The 19,113-nt window shown below is 43.1% G+C and overlaps 1 protein-coding gene across 1 annotated transcript; it reads right to left on the bottom strand.

Annotated features, from left to right (window-relative positions):
* Nucleotides 1-2,366: 2,366 nt before the first annotated feature.
* ADSL (adenylosuccinate lyase) lies at nucleotides 2,367-19,060 on the bottom strand. The gene is made up of 13 exons (XM_039725457.1): nucleotides 18,837-19,060; nucleotides 14,321-14,524; nucleotides 13,183-13,227; nucleotides 12,340-12,419; nucleotides 10,412-10,583; nucleotides 10,062-10,108; nucleotides 9,583-9,673; nucleotides 8,691-8,760; nucleotides 7,546-7,693; nucleotides 5,712-5,802; nucleotides 4,757-4,846; nucleotides 2,827-3,003; nucleotides 2,367-2,510 (listed from the first exon to the last, which is right to left on the bottom strand). Exons 1-13 carry the CDS (start codon nucleotides 18,990-18,992, stop codon nucleotides 2,424-2,426), a joined length of 1,458 nt encoding a protein of 485 aa, XP_039581391.1. The 5' UTR covers nucleotides 18,993-19,060; the 3' UTR covers nucleotides 2,367-2,423.
* Between the last annotated feature and the right edge of the window lie 53 nt (nucleotides 19,061-19,113).

Raw genomic sequence — 19,113 nt, forward strand, 5'->3', positions numbered from 1 at the left:
CGGCGGCGCGCGGCGCGGCGGGGGTTGTAGGCCGGGAAGCGCGGCCCGGCCGGCGGCACGGCCCTGCCCGGCACGGGCTGCAGGGACACGCACCGAGGGGCCCAGAGCGGGAGCGGGCCTCTCGAAACTGTCACGGAATCACAGAATCTGTTAGGCTGGAAAAGCTCTCTGAGATCATGGAGTCCACCCTCTGACCGAACGCCACCATGTCAACCAGCCCATGGCACTGAATGCCACGTCCAGTCTAACACCTCCAGGGACGGTGACTCCACCACCCTGTCTAATCACCCTTTCTGTGAAATTCCTCTTAATGAATCCTGAATCGCCCCTGGTCCAGCTTAAGGCTATGCCTCTTTTGTTGGTTGCTTGGGAGAAGAGGCTGACCCCCACCTGGCTCCCCGCTACTTCCAGGTAGTTGTAGGGAGTGACAATTCCCCTAAACATCCTTCTCTGCAGGCGAAACAACACCAGCTCCCTCAGCTGCTCCTCATCACATCTGTCTCCTGACTCCTCACCAGCTCCACTGCCCCTCTCTGGACTTGCTCCAGCCCCTCAATGTCCTTTGTGAACGGAGGGGCTCAGAACTGGACACAGGACTCAAGGCGTGCCCTCACCAGTGCTAAGTACAGCTGAACGCGTGAGAGCTGCTCCTGAAGCACTGCTTGCTGACCTCCCAACAACCAGGCAGAGGGGAGAATTACATCTCTGGCTGTTGCCACTGCCAACTCTGCAGGAAAGTAGAAAGTCAGGTCCCAAACCAAGGAGTGGAAGTCTCCTAAAGGACTTGTTTATCAGGCCAATTTTCTAGGAGAACGACTTTTCCTCTGCACCACTGTTACTTGTTTTAGAATTTCCAGGAAAAACAAGTCCAATAGCTCACAGCTGGCAGCCTCTACCTGACAATTTATTTCTAATGATGAGAAAAGATACTGTTCCTCCTCTCCACACAGGGTTGTTTGTTTTTTTTTAAGGAGGAAAGAGGACCAAAAAAGAAGGACTTACGCATCTGTCTGTTTTCTTTCTTGGCTTCAGTAATAGCCTGAAAATGACGAGGGTTCAATTAGAGTTATCCTTTTCAAACAGATGGCTAATTAAATGTTAATAGCATAAGCAAGCAAAATGTTTTAAACACCATCAAACTCACAAATGTTTGAGACATTTTGAATGCCATATTCTACGGGCAAGGTAAAGCCAGAGCAGTCTCAATGGAAGAAGATCACAGCCTGAAGCTTCCCACTGCTCTTAACTACTCAATAAAGACAAGCCTTATTAAAACATACAGTACTTTAAAATCCTCTTTCAACAAGGATGGCCTGAAGGACAGCAGGTAGGCTCTTTCAGTTAGTTCTGCTTTTAAAAATTTTCTTTAGCAACCACACTTCAAAAATCATCAAGTAATCCTCATCATGTCACCTCTGAGGGTCTGAATAAGAGGCCAGAGAGAGAGATTTTTACTGCACTGAAGCAGAAGAAATGCTGTGTGATGTAATAACACTGGAAGAAGAGGTAAGGGAATTATTCCAGATTAAGTCAAAGCAAAAAGAATTTTATCCACTACTAAAAGTCCAGTAAAGCACAGACATTACAAAACAGATCATTCATGTCAGAAATAAAACTGAAGTTCTTGAATTTCTCTGCCATTCAATCAATTCCAGTATCTTTTTTCTTTCCTTACCAGACAAAACTTGTAGTAAAGAACAACTTTCACATGCCAGAGTCCAACTGCCACCCATAATCACACACCTACAGCCAAGGACCAAAATCACAGTCAGAACACAGTGACTGGTTTCTTACCAACAACACAACTGTAAATATGATTTTCAGAAGATACAGAGCCACAGCTACAGTATTAAACTAGGAAAGGAGCACTGAAGGAGCATCAGTTTGATGAGCCATGAAGTTCCATGGCCTCCCTCTTTCATTATTTCTAATACTTTGGCTTGTTTGCTCCCCAAGTCACAATACTCTGAAAGCCGGGACAAACTTGTCAACTTTTGAGACACCTGTGGAGAAAATTTCAGGGTATGGAAAGAAAGATGAAAATGGGAGTGGGCTCAGTTCCCCTTAGCTCTGCTCTTCAACAAGTCAGTCCTAAGTGAATGTCAGGCAGCACCAGGCATTGCTCTGTAACAGCTGGCAGTGCTCTCTAAGGGGCCAATGAAGGTGCTGTGATAAAGTTACCTTGTCACAATTGAGCGTTTCTCAGTAACTCAGCACACTATAGATAGAGACTTGACCTCCATCAATAGTCAAAGACCTCCATCAAACAGCAAACAAAGAATGAAAAGCCCATCTGGAATCAAGGTGGCTGTAAGCTCCGGGGGCTAAATGTACTGTAGAGAACCAAAAGAACATGACACAGTAAATAGACGTGGGTCAATAAGGCTTTTATTATCTTCCTGTACCCACACACATTTGCAGACCTAAAGTGTCAGTTCAACTTTCCCACTCATCTTGCTTTGGTATGGAATCAGCGCTGGTCGAACCTCTTCCTTCAGGAACTTTGCCACCTGTTCAAGATGAGAAAAATAAAATTAGGAAAAGGACTTCCCTCCTCCTCCCCCGCCATCTAGACCTGCTTGTCTCACTGGGGTCTCTCTTTCACAAAGACACCCAACAGTCTGGTATGTCCAGGGTCAAAAGTGTGAAGCCACAGGGAAGAAAGTCAAGAACGCCAAGGAAATCAAAGGAGAAAAATATGTCTTCCTTAGTAGTATGGCTACAGCTATATAATATGTACACTCTGTAGTAAACAGAGTGTACAAGAGGATGCAGGATTAACCTACACATTGCATTACAACCCACAGCCTCTTTCCACTACTTTACCTGTTGAGGAGCACGTCCAGTGAAGGAGGAGGGATCCAACAGGCTTTCAAGTTGGTTATGGATAGGGCTGAAGTAAGGATCAGCACGGACACGGGCAATGAAGTCATTATCACCCCCTTCCTGTTTCACAACAGCTGCTGCTTGCTGAGAGAGAACACGAATTTTCTCGTGGCAATCCTGTAGGTACCAGGGAGAGGAAGATGGAAAAAGAAAAAAGTCATTCCATTGCCACTGACAGCACATATTCATCTCACCAGCTTGTGTGGGAGGAAAAAATACCAAAGTGTATTGCCCTGGACGGTGCAAAAAGAAGATGCAGTTTTGACTGCAGTGCTTCACATGCCACTACATTAAAACAAGATTTTCTTCATCCTTTCACATCTGCCCTTTGAGGCTAAAACAGTTCAAATGTCACATACATTCCCTGTTGCTAATGACACTGGAATAATTCTTCAAATTTCCCAAATACTCTTAGGAGTTGTTCTAGGGCTTGGAGACTTTGCAAACCATGACCTACATAAAGATAGACTGAGGAAAAAAACCCCATTCCTTTGGAATCAACTGGTAAGAACAAGGGAACCCAACTGTAGTCAGGTACCACCTGCAAAATCAGATATTGCCATGCTGGTTCTAAATACAGCCATGTGACTGCATTTACAGCTATGCAGGAGTCTTCTCCTTAAATGTATTATCCTTGATCTACAATTAGGACAAAAATAATCCTGCTTCCTCTATGCAAATGTAATTTTGCTTCACCACTGACCTGCCTCAGATGAACACATCTATCTTCTGGATATTTAGAGGAGGGATCTGTTTAGTAGTGGGGAAAGGAAGTGAGTTTCAGTGCTATGAGGTGGGAAAACCTAGAAAATGTGCTGTTCCAAAGTTCCCATCACACAAAACCAGAACGTATGAATGTGAATATGAACACCTTCTACAAAGTACTAAGCCCTATGGGTATGTAATTAAACAGCATCAGAAAGAAGGCAGGTCAACAAGAGACACAAATGAATCACAGAATGTGATTCACATTATGTGACCCTTAATGCATTTAGTCAGGAAGCTTACTCACTGACCCACTGACATCAGAAACACACGGGGGAAAAAAGGATGTTTCCAGACTAATATAATGGGTGATTTGCAACAACTGTTTCAGAAAACTGAAACTACATATATTCTGCTCAAAGCTTCTATTAAACCCTTTTATTATTCTCGCAATTTTCACTTCTATCCTTGATGTGGAAATAATCACAGAAGGAAAAATTATTATCTAAAAGGTAAATGAAAATAAGGTGTTTCATTAAGATGGAAATTCAATTATCAACTTTGACCTGAACTGTGAAATTAAATGATAACGAAATATAATCTAATTGTGTCTGGGTTTATTTACTGTGGAAAATATTTAATTACAGTCTGCTTGAACACAGGAAGCTGAATGAAGGACTATAGACAAAGTGGTTAATATACTGTACTGAGTTAGGGAAGAATGATACATGAATGGAGTGATTCACAATGGTCTTACTTGCTTTTTTTGTTAACAGTACTGATTCATCCTTTTTTTATTTATAAGGTAGCCAACTGCCAACATGTTCCATTTAAAGAAGCCTGGCCTGCGTTCCAAGTGCCTTCAAACACTTAAAAAAGGAAAACGCCTACTAGTATCAAACATAAAAATAGATCTCCCTCTTCTCCAGCACAGCCAGCCAGATTAGCCCAAACACACAGTGTTCCTAACACTGAAAATAGGGATCTCCACAAGTGCTCTCCCCTCAGAGAGCAGAGCCTGGCTTTGCAGCACCAGTGTAATAACTCAGCGGGAGCAGGTGAAGAGTGGAGAAAGGTGAGACAGGACAAGAGCCCAGAAACATTTGTTTCTCAGGAGACAAACAGCAGGCTGTAAACAAAGGTAATTTGGACACTTCATTTGTACCTGACGATTGCCCCCAGCCTTCACCATTGCCATGATTATATTCTCTGTGGCCATGAATGGCAGCTCCTGCCGGATCCTTCTCTCAATCACCTTAAACACACACACAAAACAAACAGGAAAAAAGAATTAGCATTATAGAAAGTCTATAGACAACTGAAAACTTCACAGTGAAGTTTTTTCCTCTCCCCTTGAGAGGAAAATGTCAATGGTGACAGAATCACAGAAAAGTTTGGGTTGGAAGGGACCCTTAAAAGCCATCTAGTTCAACCACCTGCAATGGGTGGCAACATCTTCAATTAGATCAGGTTGCTCAGAGCCCTGTCCAACCTGATGCTGTATGTTTCAAGTGATGGGGCATCCACCACCTCTCTGGGCAACCTTATTCTAGTGTTTCATCACCCTCTTTGTAATAAAACCTCTTTCCTATATCATCTGAATTGTCCCTCTGTCAGTTTAAAACCATTACCTCTTGTCCTATTATAACAGGCTCTGATTAAAAATGTGTCCCCATGATGCAAAGATACATTGTCATTTTGAACTTAGCTCTGGAAATCCAGATATTGAAGTTGATAATAGTTAGAAGCCATATCTTGTACGAGACATTAGTTTGGAAAAGATGTCCAACAGGTTTTTTTAACTTGTAGTAAGTTCTAGGACTGGATGAGATCTGTCTAGACAGTATCTTTTGCTGCTGAGTTCTACAGATCTGTTCTGTAATTCAGGGAAAAATATCCTTTGTGACAAGTTTTGTATTTACTCTGTTATTGGCCTCATAAGAAGCCCCTAACGTATGTCCTATCTTATTATCTAAAACAGTGAGAATATGGCAAGAATGGAGCAAAATTCAGAAACCATTTAAACTAACATACAAATGTAATTCTTGGAGTGGGAGCATTTTTGTACACTTTGGCATAGTTGTAGCATTACCAAGGAGGTCCATTATCTCCTGCTTTACCTTTGGATACACCACAAGGCCCTCAGAGACATTCTGCAGTGTAGTCAGGATGATGTCAGCTGTGAGGAAAGCCTCAGCCAGACACACGCGCCTATGAGACAAACAAACCCAGAACCCTGGTCAGCAAGAAAGCCATGTTCCAGCCCACCTCACATCCTTCAGCTTCTCTAAATAATGCTCTAAATAGCATTACTGTGGCCTAACACTGGAGCTGTTCTCTTCCCCTGTGTGTTCTCTGTTGAAGTGTCTACTACTGATCCTACTCTCCAGCAGTAGGACATGCTGCATGCTCATGCTGTGCCTGGCTGTGCTCAGTGGGGAATTTCCAAGGGGATCCATGAGTTTGGTGAGGGCTTCCTCAAAGAAATCAGCTCCTGGTCACAAAGGAGGCTCCTGACAAAAAGCAAAGAGGAGGGAAACGAGGAGTAGTGGGAACTGAGCTGTATCAGGCAAAATGCTCTGCATCACAGTGCAGCAAACACAGCATCATCCATCTGTGACAGCAGGGCCTGGCCCATCCTAAACCGTGATCTTTCAAAATATCCTAGTTCTTAAACCTTGTGCTACATCTAAGCCCTCCAATTCTATCACAGTGCCTTTAAACAACTTTGCTGGATTGTAGATGGATTGAACTATCTCTGGCTTGTTCTCCTTCCAAAACACTATAACTTTAACCAGAGCACAGATTTTTATAATTGGTTAATGAAGTGGACAGATGAGTCTTTCTACTAGATAAGATGAAAGTAAAATTTTAAACATTCCAGTACATCTCTCAACACTTGGTAGCTATTGGGAAATAAACACACCACATCAACCAGTATGCAATTTCTTAAATTTACATTGTTTTCTGCTGCCTGTGCAGCTCTTTTTTTAGTGAGACTAGGAGCTGGGAAGTAAGGTCCCCCTGGGAAAATATCTTCTATTTTTTCACAAAATGTTATGCAGGTATTACGTTTGTGGAGACATTTTAAAAATAACATTCTTGTCAGCAATCTTCATGCTAATCTAGCATTAATTAAGCCAAAACTGCTGCTGTTCATTGTCTCACAGGTGCCATACCTTAGAAATCTAGAGATTTCTAAGATTCTAAGAGATCAAAATCTGCAACAGAATATGACTTTGAAACTAAAATATGACTTTGAAACTAAAAGGTAGGTATGAGCTTTATGCAGATTTAGTACTAAATAAGATGGAAACATTGAATTTAATTGCTGTAATTTACTTGATAATAATTGTAGATAACTTCTGCTCAGCTCAAAATAGTCGTAATGAAGAATTATAAAACAAAGCAAAATTTGCTGAGCAGTATCCTAAAGACCTGCACAGATTTTCATGAAATGTTTTAAAATGTAGAGTAATTGTGCTCTTTCTCCAGGATCCGACTACTTATTGTAAAGAATATTTTTCAAAATTAAAACATGTTTTTTTAGATTATTTGGAAGGTTAAGGTATTGGATTATTCTCTAAAAAGTGAAAAAAAAAGCAGGGTCAAAAAACTGCATGCAAAATAAGGAGCAGAATTTGAGAAATGTGAGTACTGTAATACTGTGCTATTGAAACAGGAAGACTGTGAAAGCAATACATTATCCTGGCTTCAGTGTCCCTCCCTTTCACTGCTGGTTTCCTTCACAGAAGATCTTGACATTAAAAACCTAACAATTTTTATCTGATGGTACAGAGGAAACCAGTTTGTAGTTTCCAGGCTCTATTGACACCGCTTTTTTCAAGGTGGTATTTTGTGCGTTTAGTTTACAGGCAGTATTTTCTAAAGAGGCCAGAGGACCTTTCTGCAGCAGGCCACCTGTGTGTGCTGCAGAGCACAGTGGGGACAGACCTGTTGGCGCTGTCATCCAGCGTGCGCTCAAACCACTGCACGGCAGCCGTTTGGAGGGGATCCATCACCAGCGTCATCAGGTGCCGGGCCAGGCTGCAGCAGCGCTCCGAGCGCATCGGGTTCCTCTTGTAAGGCATTGCACTGGAGCCTGCCAAAGCAGGAAAAGGGATGCAAACAGGGCTACAGGAGTGCTGCATTCAGGGAGAAGAGATGAAGGTTCTCCCCCAGGAAAGAAAAATGTGTCAGGAATTACAGTTTTGACTAAAGCTTCAATTTTCTAAGGGCATTATATAATAACAAAAATAACACCACCATTTTCCCCTTTGGATCAGGAACACCTAAATGTGGGCAAACAAAAAATGAGATGACATTTTTGCAGTTCTGCAAAACAGAAGTACCACCACATAAAAGGGACAAATGTACTTTTTAATGTAGTATTTAGCACAATCTCTCTAGGCTACCCATGGCAATCTTAGCAGTGTTCGAGCCTCCATCTGCTCAGTAACACTGTCCTTCAAAGTCAGATGCTTACACTGCTGCCTGTTGCTCTAGTGAATGGGTATGAAAATCATCCACAGAATGTAGAATGGTACAAGTACCAGACAGGACTAAGGCTTAATTCGCTGATTCAATTCTATACAACTATTTAAGGGCAGCCAAAATGCAACATTTCTTCTTCCCTTTCTAACAGTGTCAGAATCACATCATTGGTGTTCTTCTGGCAAGGGTGTAAGGGTCCACCCTAGTTTCATTGTTCCTAATTTGTCTGCTTATAAAGATCAAAATGCAGAGTTGGGCTGAAAATCTACTTTCCAGTCAGCCTCATGAGGACTGGAAAACATGAAGCACTCCTCAGACCCATGTCTGCCTCACTAGGCAATGGACATACATGGCTACTCCTGCTCTCCCCACAAACACAGGGAGTGCACAAAAACAAATCTGATTTTAATTACTTAATATCCAGAAACCTTTAGGTAAGGTGTTTTTTCTTTTTCTTTAAAAAGGATTGAAAAGACTAACAATGTCAACTCCAGTTAATTTAAAGAAAATTCTATCAGTGACATTTCTAAGTTTGTTTAAAAGGCCACACCAACATAAATGAAAAGACACATACACCAGTGCAGGAAAACTCTCTCATCCCTTACCAATCTGGTCTTTCTCAAAAGGCTCCTCTATCTCCTTCAGGTTGGCCAAAAGACGAATGTCAGTGCAAATCTAGAAAGCAAGCATAAGAAATTAACAAAATGGAACCAAACTGACACCCACCAATGTATCTTAGCACTACTGCTCTTGGAGAATCTTTGCATCTATGTGCAAGCAGTAAACTGGGGGCAGTGAAAAATTTGACAAAAAATTGACACTGCAGTCATACTTCCTAGCCTAAAAAGGTTTGTCAAGACAACACAGAAAACAGCATGTCCACTGGATTAGATGGGAAAAGGACTCCAACAAGGGCAAATGCTTGCAGGGAGTAGAAGACAGATTAGAAGAGAACACTGAAAATGCATAACAAAATTGCAAAGTGATTTGCAAACACAGATAATGTGTGCTCACTGAACTGGGAAAAAACCAAACCAGAAGAAAATACCACAGATCACTTTAGCCCAAGAGGAGGAAGAAGGAGGAAACAGAGATAAATCAATGAAAGGAATCCACAAGGACAGAGAGAATAACACCATTATCAGCAAGGCAATTAACTAGGAGGAAATGGTGAAATTTAAGAACTCATACACCACTAGGAAAGACATTTACTCTAATTGGATCAATTTAGCATAGATTAGACTAATACCTGGTGTGGGAGTTGTTAACCCATTTTAGAATTTGCTCAGTTAACTTGCTTTATTTGTCACTGGTTTTAAGATCTTTGAGATCTGAGTAACAGGCATGTACCCAGCAGTGAATTTTCATGATCACGAAGAAGACAGCTGAACAAGGAACACCAATATTTCTTGAGCAGAGCATCCTGCACCAAAACACCTTCTCTTCAAGATCTGAAACATTTCGCCTCTTCCCAATGTATACAACTAGGGTGCTCACCTTGTGTATAGAAGCCCCCAGACTGGCCAGCACAGCCAGGACTTCAATATCCACCTTACGACTGTAGGTCTGCCCTGTGACCATGTAAGCCCTAGAAATAAGCACAGAAGTTGAGTGTTCCAGCCAGGCACAACAATCCTGCAAGACTTTGAGCAAGCAGTGACATGGCTCTTGAAGTGCTGGGCTGTCATTCTGCTCAGATGAGAACAACTTTGGATTCAGGCTGTCAATTTCTTGGGGCAGCATGCAGGTGGGAGAGAGGTAAACAGAGGAAAAGGGACAGCTGTGCTTTGACAGGGAGACAAGAAGAAGTGGCCTATTTACAAGGTGAAGCTTCATGTGGGAAAATGCAACTGGGAATGGAAGATGGCAAGGGAGAATAAGTGAACAACAGCAGAGATGTTGGTTTGACAGCCAGGGGGATCTGGGCCAACACTCCCAGCAGGAGTCACACACTGCTAAGAATGCATGTTACATACCGCTTGAATCCTGCCTTCTCAGTCACTAATCTGTCCAGTTCTTCAACCTTGGGGTGAAGTGAAAAAAAAAAAAAAAAAGAAAAGAGCTCAAAATACAACTCAGCAAGGTCAGCAAGAGCAAAAATGGTCTTTGCTTTTCTCTTTTTTGTCAAAAAACTTCTGTTTTCTGTGAAACATCCCTTCCCAAATGCTGCTTAGTTTCTGAGAGCCCTGTCAATGATCCAGAGGGGTCAGAGTGACATTGTAAATTTAATGTGAGAATCTCAATGTTCCCTCACAGAAAACAGCATTCCAGAGCAGAAAATTGCCAAGACTGCATCCTGGGCTGCACCCTGGGCTGTCTGACGTACTTTACTGTGGTCTCCCTCAAAGAGCTGCAAGAAGCTGGCTTGAGTGCCAGTGGTGCCTTTCACACCCCGGAAGCGCAGGTCATCCCGAGCCCGCTCCAGGTTCTGCAGGTCCATGCACAAGTCTTGAATCCACAGGCAGCAGCGTTTTCCCACAGTGGTGAGCTGGGCAGGTCTGCAAACAGTCAACAACATAACATAACTCACTGAGGATTTGCCCAAGCACCACACTTTACTGCTGAGTCTGCCATTAAGAGTTCCCTACAGATTCAGCTCTGTTGACTAATCTGAACAGAAATTAACAGGATTTGGCTTAGGCAGAAGGATGTACCAATGTCAGCAGTAAATGGTACTGAAGATGTAATCATTCCTTTCAGGAATTAGATGGAATTACGTTACCAGAAAGAAAACAGCGATTCTGTGTCCAAGCGCCAGGCGGGCGCCCCCTGCCGGCCTGCAGGGGCTGTGCCAGACTGGGGTGCATCTGCTCCCCACCCCAGTTCTGCTCACGGGGGGCACCCTGGCTGACTCACAGCACTGGTATGAACCTCTTAGCACAGAGACATCTGCATTCACTTTGTGATTTTAAATTATTCCTCTCAGGAACCTTTCCTTCTTATTTATAAAAATGCGTTTACTCAGTCTCTGGGCAAACATGCTTCAACAATGCTGTCAGCCAACACTTCTTGTAAAACCTCTACCTTGGAATAAGTAACTGCAAGCTTCAGCTACACTTCAGTCCCCCTGAAAATGCTTTGAGACAAAACCAGGGGTGTTTCTGGAAATCACTTTCCAGAAAGTGAAACATCTCAAATTATCCACATGAACTCCAAAGAAAATCTCTATACTACTCCAAAAAACCATACACACATGAACAACGTGCTCCCGATTAAGATCAGACATAAAAAGGAAGCTTGTAAGATCTGGAAGCAGGGACAGGCGATCCAGGAGGAATACAAAGGAACTATTCAACACTGCAGAGATGGGGCAAGGAAAGCCAAACCCCACCTGGATGAATTTAGTATGGGATGTGAAAGGCAACAAGACAGGCCTCTGCAAGTACATAAGCAGGAAAAGGGAGGGCTAGGGAAAACAGGGACATGATTGTAAACAGAGTAAAGGCCCTGCTGACACACGACACAGAAAAGTCTAAGACATCAGTTATGATTTCACCTTGTACACACTTCTTGAACACTCCTCTATCCTCTTTCCAAAAGCCCAAATAAACTAACAGATACTCCTCCAAAAAGTAGATGTATAGGGCTGTAGGACTAGAGCTGATGGAACGGACACTGCATATACAGCAAGACAATAAATCAGAGACCTGACCCGATGCCTTCCCTCTCCTTTGGGAGAAATATTAAAAGTGCCAGACACAGAGTCTGACATGACCTGTGCTTAATTTCCCTGCCTCTGCTGTTCCATATCACCGGGGTAGAAGATGCAGGCTTAGCTTAGGGTATAGTTTAATGCTTCTGAAAACAGTCTTCATGAAGCAGGAAATTAAACCACCCCAAGAAGAGAACCACCCAGATCTCATTATCCTTTGAGTCAGCATCTGTAGTAACAAGTAGGCATTAACAAAACTTTCTAGGCTGCAGCGGAAAATAATTTAAAGAAAAACAAACAAAATCTGACTGGAAGACAGGCTTAGTGCAATTCCCAGTCATGCTTTTTTGAAACAGCCCAGAACATGCACATCTGTGTTTGCCTGGAAGTTATCCTTTATATGAAGCCGTGTTGAAGCAACTGCTGACAGCTAGTCAAAGCAACAGTCCAATTTCCTGAACAGGCCTGGAGTCAGGCACATACACCTTTTCTGAACCATCAGCTGGTCAGAGATGGGAAAAAGGATGGCAAAAGAGCAGTGGCAGGTCAATTTAATCAAAGCACAGACAACAAATAGAAAGCAAAGGCTGCTGGTTACTTACTGGTAGTGAGTGAAGCCCAAAGTAGGCATTTCAGCATACTTCTCAGCAAAGTCGGCCAGCCGGCTGATCACCCGTGCGAGCTGGTGGAAGCAGGAAGGATAGAAAAGAAAAGAGGTGGAATGAGAGAGGAAAAAACCCCAAGCAACACAGCAGAAGCTTAAGCACAACATTCTGAGAAAAAGGGGAGGGAAACCACTGTGCAGGAAGGGGCAGTTGTGCAGGGAGGGACCTTGAGGGGCAACTGTGCAGTCCCCTCTAACTGTAGAATATGATATGTTTCAGCTGAAGAAAGAGCTCACACAAGTCATTGGATTTGAGCTCAAACTTCATGCCCAACCCAGTCCTGCAGTTGGTTCATCTTGGGTATTTTATTCCTGGAACTTGTCAGAAATAAAGCTGCTTGGGCAATAATTGACACATGTACAGTCTGGGGCAAATTGGATGCCAACTCATTCAGGTCAGAGAGACACCACTGCACTAACCCTCCTGCTATATTTGACCTCAGAAAATTGTATCCCATAGTTTCTTGAATGCTGACAGACTCCTAGAATATAGCTAAGGATAAGACTAAGATAATCCTGACAGCAATACAGTTGTATTGCTGTGTAGTACCTGTGGCACAGATAAACAAGGAGCTGCTTGTAATTCCCACTGTGAGCAAAAAAGCTCTGGGAAAAGATTTGGGAAAGGGAAGGAACGGAACTTCACTTTTTTGAGAACAACCCAGCTAGAAAACTCCTCCTAGCTTCCCACAAAGGTTTAGGGAAATCCAAGTTAAAGACAGGCTATGCACAGGACATGAGTGCTCCCCAATTCTGAGACACTGCAGAACCACCTTCTCACCTTGGGTAGCAGGAGGTTAAACCCATCACGGAGGACAATTAAATCCTGAAAGAAGCAAAGAAAGGAACTGAGTCATGTTTAAAGGACCAGACATAACAGTTTCTCTCAGAGAGGACACAAATTATGCTTCGTTGATTCAAAAGTCTCCTCTTAAATTATTTGCCTTCTTTCTTGTAACAGAGCTTGCACTGAACTTGCTATGACAAAAATGCTGGATCCACCATTGCTCCTTTTACACTGTCCACGGAAAGTCATAAGTGGTGGAAGACCTGATTCCACCAAGTACCTGTGAATGATTATTTTGAGGTCTTGGGACTGCCCATGGAATGACAGACTAAATCATATGGTCCCAAGTGGAAAATACAGGCACTGTAGGCTGAAGACAGCAGGAAAGTAAGTGGGCTGATGAGGCACCAGTTATCTTTATGCCTTCTTTTGAAACTGAGGTACAGCTGGGCACAGGTGTCACAAGGAAGGTGATATTACCCAAAAGCTAAACAGATTTGCAAAGGAGTAGAGAAAAAATAATCACACATCAGTTTCTCATGCAATAAAAGCAGCTGTGAAGTTGCAATGGCTTGAACAGTGGAACAGCAACATATACTGAGAAATAAGGCTTCAGTTTGCGTTCTGTTGTAGATGAGGTTCTTCACAAATATTTTACAGCCCTGTAGAACAGTAGTACTTCCTTTTCCACTTAACACTGATCCATTCTCTTCATCACTGTTTTCCCCGAATTATGTAGGGGTTCCAAGTAGCAATTGAAAGCTCATGGACCTTGTTCTGTAAGTCAGTGAACTCTTGTCACAGGGGTGCAACTGATAAATCACACAGTTCACATTTCTTCATGTGTTTGCAACTCCCCTCTTATCTCCTTGAATATTTAACATACAAGCAATGGTTAGGGAACAGCTTCCAGACAGATTTTACTTCACATTAGGCGAAAGAAGGCAAGTGGAGCATGCTTTCCTAGGGTAGCCAAGTTAAAGAACTGAATTAACTTCAACAGTAAAATTAACAAAAATGACTGAAAAATCCACTTAATATTTTATAATGAAAAGTTTATAAAGAGCTATAAAATAAACAACTGTAGCTTTGTTTTACCCAGCTCTGCAGGCAACTGGAAATACACTATTACCGTGTTATCCCCTACAAAGCAGGAGGTTGCTCCAAGGTGGATGATGGCTGCAGCTTTTGGGCAGCAGTGGGCAAAGGTGTGCACGTGGGCCATCACGTCATGGCGCAGCTTCTTCTCCTCCTCCGCTGCCATCTTGAAGTCAATGTTGTCCAGATTTGCTTCCATCTCCCGTAGCTGCTCATCAGTGATTGAAAGCCCAAGTGACTGCAAGGGGAAAAGAACTTTCATTGCATTTTCTCTTCATCAACAAACTGAGACAGAAGCTGTTTAAATAATTTGCTCCTGTCTGACATCTTCCAGAAATGTGACAATTTGGTACAAACGAGCTGTATGCAAATGCTTTCATTCTAGGGCTCTCCAGCCTTTGCCAATGGGATAGGACAGTGTTCATTCTCAGATGTTCCTCTTGGGCTTTGTACCTTCCTCATTCATGTAAAATTCCTGTGAAAACTACAAAACTTAAAGTACATGGGGCAAAGTGACATAAAGATAGTATGGTTTAAACTTCTTTTAATGAAGTTTATCTTTTGGGTAAAGAAAAATCCTGCTAACATGTGACTAAATAGCTTGTGTCAGGAAAAACTCTCTGGACCACAACTAAACCCATACAACTGTAAACAGGGGGCTTAAAACATATGAAAAGGTGCATATGTTTTATATATTTGTACCTTTTCAAAAGTCCTGTAGTACCTCATCTCAGACTGAATATGAAACCTTGTGAAATCAGTTACTTGATCTGGAAGGAGATGAATGCTTCTCATTCATGTTCGAAACTAATTCAGCAAGCTGACTTAAAAACAAAGATATCCAACCACAGATTATACACTGGTGTAATCCACTAAGATGAGAAAAAATGTCTTTTTGTGATACTGAGAAATTAAATGTCTCACAATGAACTGGGTATTCTGCCTTTTCCAAATTAAAATACTATTGTCCTGTGCATGAGTAATGAGAAATTACCAATCAGGAGGCTTCCAGGATTCAAAGTATTAAAAAAACTGGTTCTGTTCAGAATCAAACTGACTGAAAAAATGGTTTGTAGATATGGAACCTGGAATTGAAGACAGCAAGTGAAGCAGATGTGTTCTCAAGGACCTCATCAGATAATTAGTATCCAAACATACACTGCCACAAACATATACATGCCTGTGAGTGTCCAGCTAAATGGGGAAAAGCACCTGGCCCCAGACTGCTGCCTTTGAGGTGCACTGGTATAGACTGCAACTTCCTAAAAGCACAGGCAGCTCAGCAGGCAATAATTCTTGTGCCAGGATTAAAATCTCAGGCCTTGCTCAGACATCTGTGATCCTTTGGGAAAAGCTGATCACAGTACACGGTCACAGAGAGAGGAAAGCAATAACCCCCCCAAAAGGGATAACTTGATGTAGAACATGTGCAAGGTGGGGGAGTGCCAAGAGAAATGATGCTCTCATCTGTCCACAAACAACATGTATACACAGTCATAGAGAGAGGAAAGCAATAACCCCCCAAAAAGGATGACTTGACGTAGAACATGTGCAAGGTGGGGGAGTGCCAAGAGAAATGATGCTCTCATCTGTCCACAAACAACATGTGAGTCTCTTCCCTATGAGATTTTGCTGATACTGGCACTACCTTGGGAAGAAAACAAGCATCCTTCAAACCCGTGTACCTAAAAAAAAATCAAGTAGGTAAACTACATAAGGAAGAACACAAGGCTTTCCCCAAAGCACTACAGGTCAATGAAGTCAGCGATGAACTCTCTGGACTGTGCTTTTAGGGTGTCAATCTTCTGAGACTGTCCCAATATTTTGATGTGCCACTCTAACAGCTATGACTGTCCATCACTTCTCCTAAAGGACGGGGCAGAACAGGTGGATGACGCGGCACAGCTCCTGCACACTGGGTGGCCATCATAGAAATATGACAGAAAAACAATTAAACTTAAAATGGACAGAAAAAACAGATAGAGGGTTACTGAAGAAAGAAAGAAAACATTATATTTCATATGTGCATATTGTAAGTCAGTTCAATGCTGCAGGACGTCAAAGCTACTTCTACAAAAAGAGAGAGCTCCAAGAAATTTGTACTTGACTTTAAAAAAAATTTATGCAAAAAATTAAACTAGTGTTTTGGGATGGGTATAAATTCAGACACCTCAGCTCTTAACCCAAACTTTAAATACTGTCAGTTGGGAAAATAGAAGTTTTTCTTACTAATCCCACACTTTGCTAAGCCTGCTCTTTCAAACTCCTGCTATTGCCTGCTGAAAAGAGCAAAACACTATTGTATAGACTTTCTGCCAAATTCAGGTTCTACTGAAATAATTCTTCCCTTCTCATCTCATATGCTCCAAGTGGACCACTTGAAAATTTCACCTATTAAGTAGAGTGAATATTGGAAGCCATCTGCCCGGCCCTATACTTTACCTAAAATTTTATCACTAAGCTACATATCTTCTGTCTTACTACTCCCTTCAGCTTTTAAGAAAACCTGTGATTAGACTTTCCTAGATCTGATTTACCAGAAGACAAAAATAAGCATTGCCCGCAGTTCATTTGTTAATGTTTGGTTTTTAATGCAACTGAAAAGATAAGCCATGTATCTTCAAAAAGAATGACCCAAGAAGCAACACATTAATGCCTTGGAAGTGAGGACGTGCTGCAGTAAATTGCCATAGTCCATTTATTACCTGGTATTTGGGTGTGTGTTCTTTTTCACAGAAATACTGTCCATCTTCTATAAAGAACCTAAAGAAACTTTGTACGTGTAACTAACTGACCACTGACAGAGATAACAGGTGCTGGAAGTAGCTGACTCTTCCTTCTTTTTAGTCCAGAGCTGACATTAGATTACAAACTGTTCTGGAATGAGGAGCCAGATAAAAATAGCAGTCTCCCTCTTCCCACTATGAAAAGAGAGCTCAAGAAGTTGTAAGACCTATCTCTACTTTCTGGGAACAAAATTCTGGGGGGGCCATGGAGGCAGAGCAAGGGACAATAGATGGGGTAGCCCGGAATTCAGGATTTGGGAATGGAAACCTAGAAGCCCCAGACTGGTTCTTCCAAGCAGATTGCTTCTGCTATTGGGCAACTCACCTAATCTGTTCTTGAACAGAAGTAAAAGTGATGATTATCTGATGGAATTGATACAAATATGTTTAAATTGTCATGCTTTCAACATGCAAAGCTCCTCAAGCATGCATTCACAGTACTGACACTTCCTATGCCAGATGAGATTTGCAGCTTTCTTACTCTAGCATCTGAACTGTGACAAAATCAGGCATGGAGTACTTTGGAAGGTAACTCCTATTTAGCACAGCTGTGTAACTGCATCTTCAGCTCCTGAAACATGACATTTGGTCCAGCATATTATTGACAATGCTGCTGTAGTGATACCATCCTTGCATGGAGAAGGAACATGGTAATGACATTGTGCACTGCGTGCTCATTCTCCTGCATGGCGCTTCCCTGCCCTTGCACTCACAGCAACAGCCAGACCTAGAGCTGGAATTGCTTCTAACAATCCCAGGGCTTTGAAAACAGAAACTGGGCTCTCTACAAAACAAACAGGCTCCTATTGAGTCTGAAAGCTAAAGCCATTCTGTAAGAAAGTGGGGTGGTTTTGTGTTTTTTTTTTTTTTTGGGAACACATTACAGCTTTTTCACTGTCAAAAACCTAATAAGAGTCACAAGGAATCAAGTCAGTGCAACTTAAAAAAAAACTGATTGTGTCTCAATTAAGATGTAATAATAGCTGAACATAAATTAGGACCAGAGTCAAAGAGTTTAGCTTCAAGTGCATGTTAAAAAAGTCAACTTCATATCCTCTACTAACACAACAGCCTGCAATCATATGGACGTACTCTCAGTGGCTGCTTCCTAATAGTTGAATTAATAATACACGGTACTCAATCTTTTGTGGCATTATTTTTTTTTTTGTGGCACTCAGCCTACAGAAACATCACAGCTACTTGCAGGGTAAATGCACGGCTAACTTTGCCCAAAAGTAAACTTATCTCGGAAAAAAAAGGGCTATCTGACAACAAACGGCCACAGATGCAGGGGGTGGTCCGGCTGGCACGGACAGACGGCCATCGGATTGAATGGACAGTGGACCTCACCCGTCACACCTCCGCAAAGCAAACAGCTGGGCGCTGGGGAAGGACACCGCTGTTTGCTCAAAGGCAACCCCTCACCGAGGATTGCTTAGCAGAGCTTTCACAAAACCAACTTTACAGCGCAGGCAAAAGTGCAAGGGGGAGGGTACGAGGCGAGAAGAAATGATTTGCTGAGGGGCGACAGGAGGGATTGTGTACAGAGGGGTTGGATAACCCTGAACCCGCAGAGCCCCCACCCCTCGCGCCCCTTCCTTCTCGGAACACGCCTGGAAAGTTCCTCTGCTGTTTCCCGAGGGTAACCCCGGGAAGATACGGCCGATTCGCGGGCCCTCATCCGCCAGAGCCCTTCGGGAAATCGGGGCACCACGCTCCCCCCGCCCCGGGCCGCTGTGCCCTCAGCGCCCGCCCCGCCGTTACCTTCTCAGCCTGGGCGAGGTAGAGCCAGAGGCGGCGCCAGGTGCCGAACTTCTTCCTCTCGCTGAAGTTGTAGGCCATCTCGGCACTGGCGTACCGCGACACCAGCGGGGAGCGGTACCGCGCCATCACGTCCCGCTCCTCTCCGGGGGCCGTCATGGCAGCGGTGGTGGCAGTGGTGGTGGCTGTGGCGGCGCGGGGCAGCCGCGGGCCCCCGGGATAAGGGCGGGCAGAGGCCCCGCCCCGCGCCCTCAGCGCAGCGCGCCCGCCCCGCGCCCAC

The sequence above is a fragment of the Passer montanus genome, unplaced genomic scaffold (assembly GCF_014805655.1).
Source record: "Passer montanus isolate IOZ18808 unplaced genomic scaffold, ASM1480565v1 scaffold55, whole genome shotgun sequence".
Taxonomy (NCBI): Eukaryota; Metazoa; Chordata; class Aves; order Passeriformes; family Passeridae; genus Passer; species Passer montanus.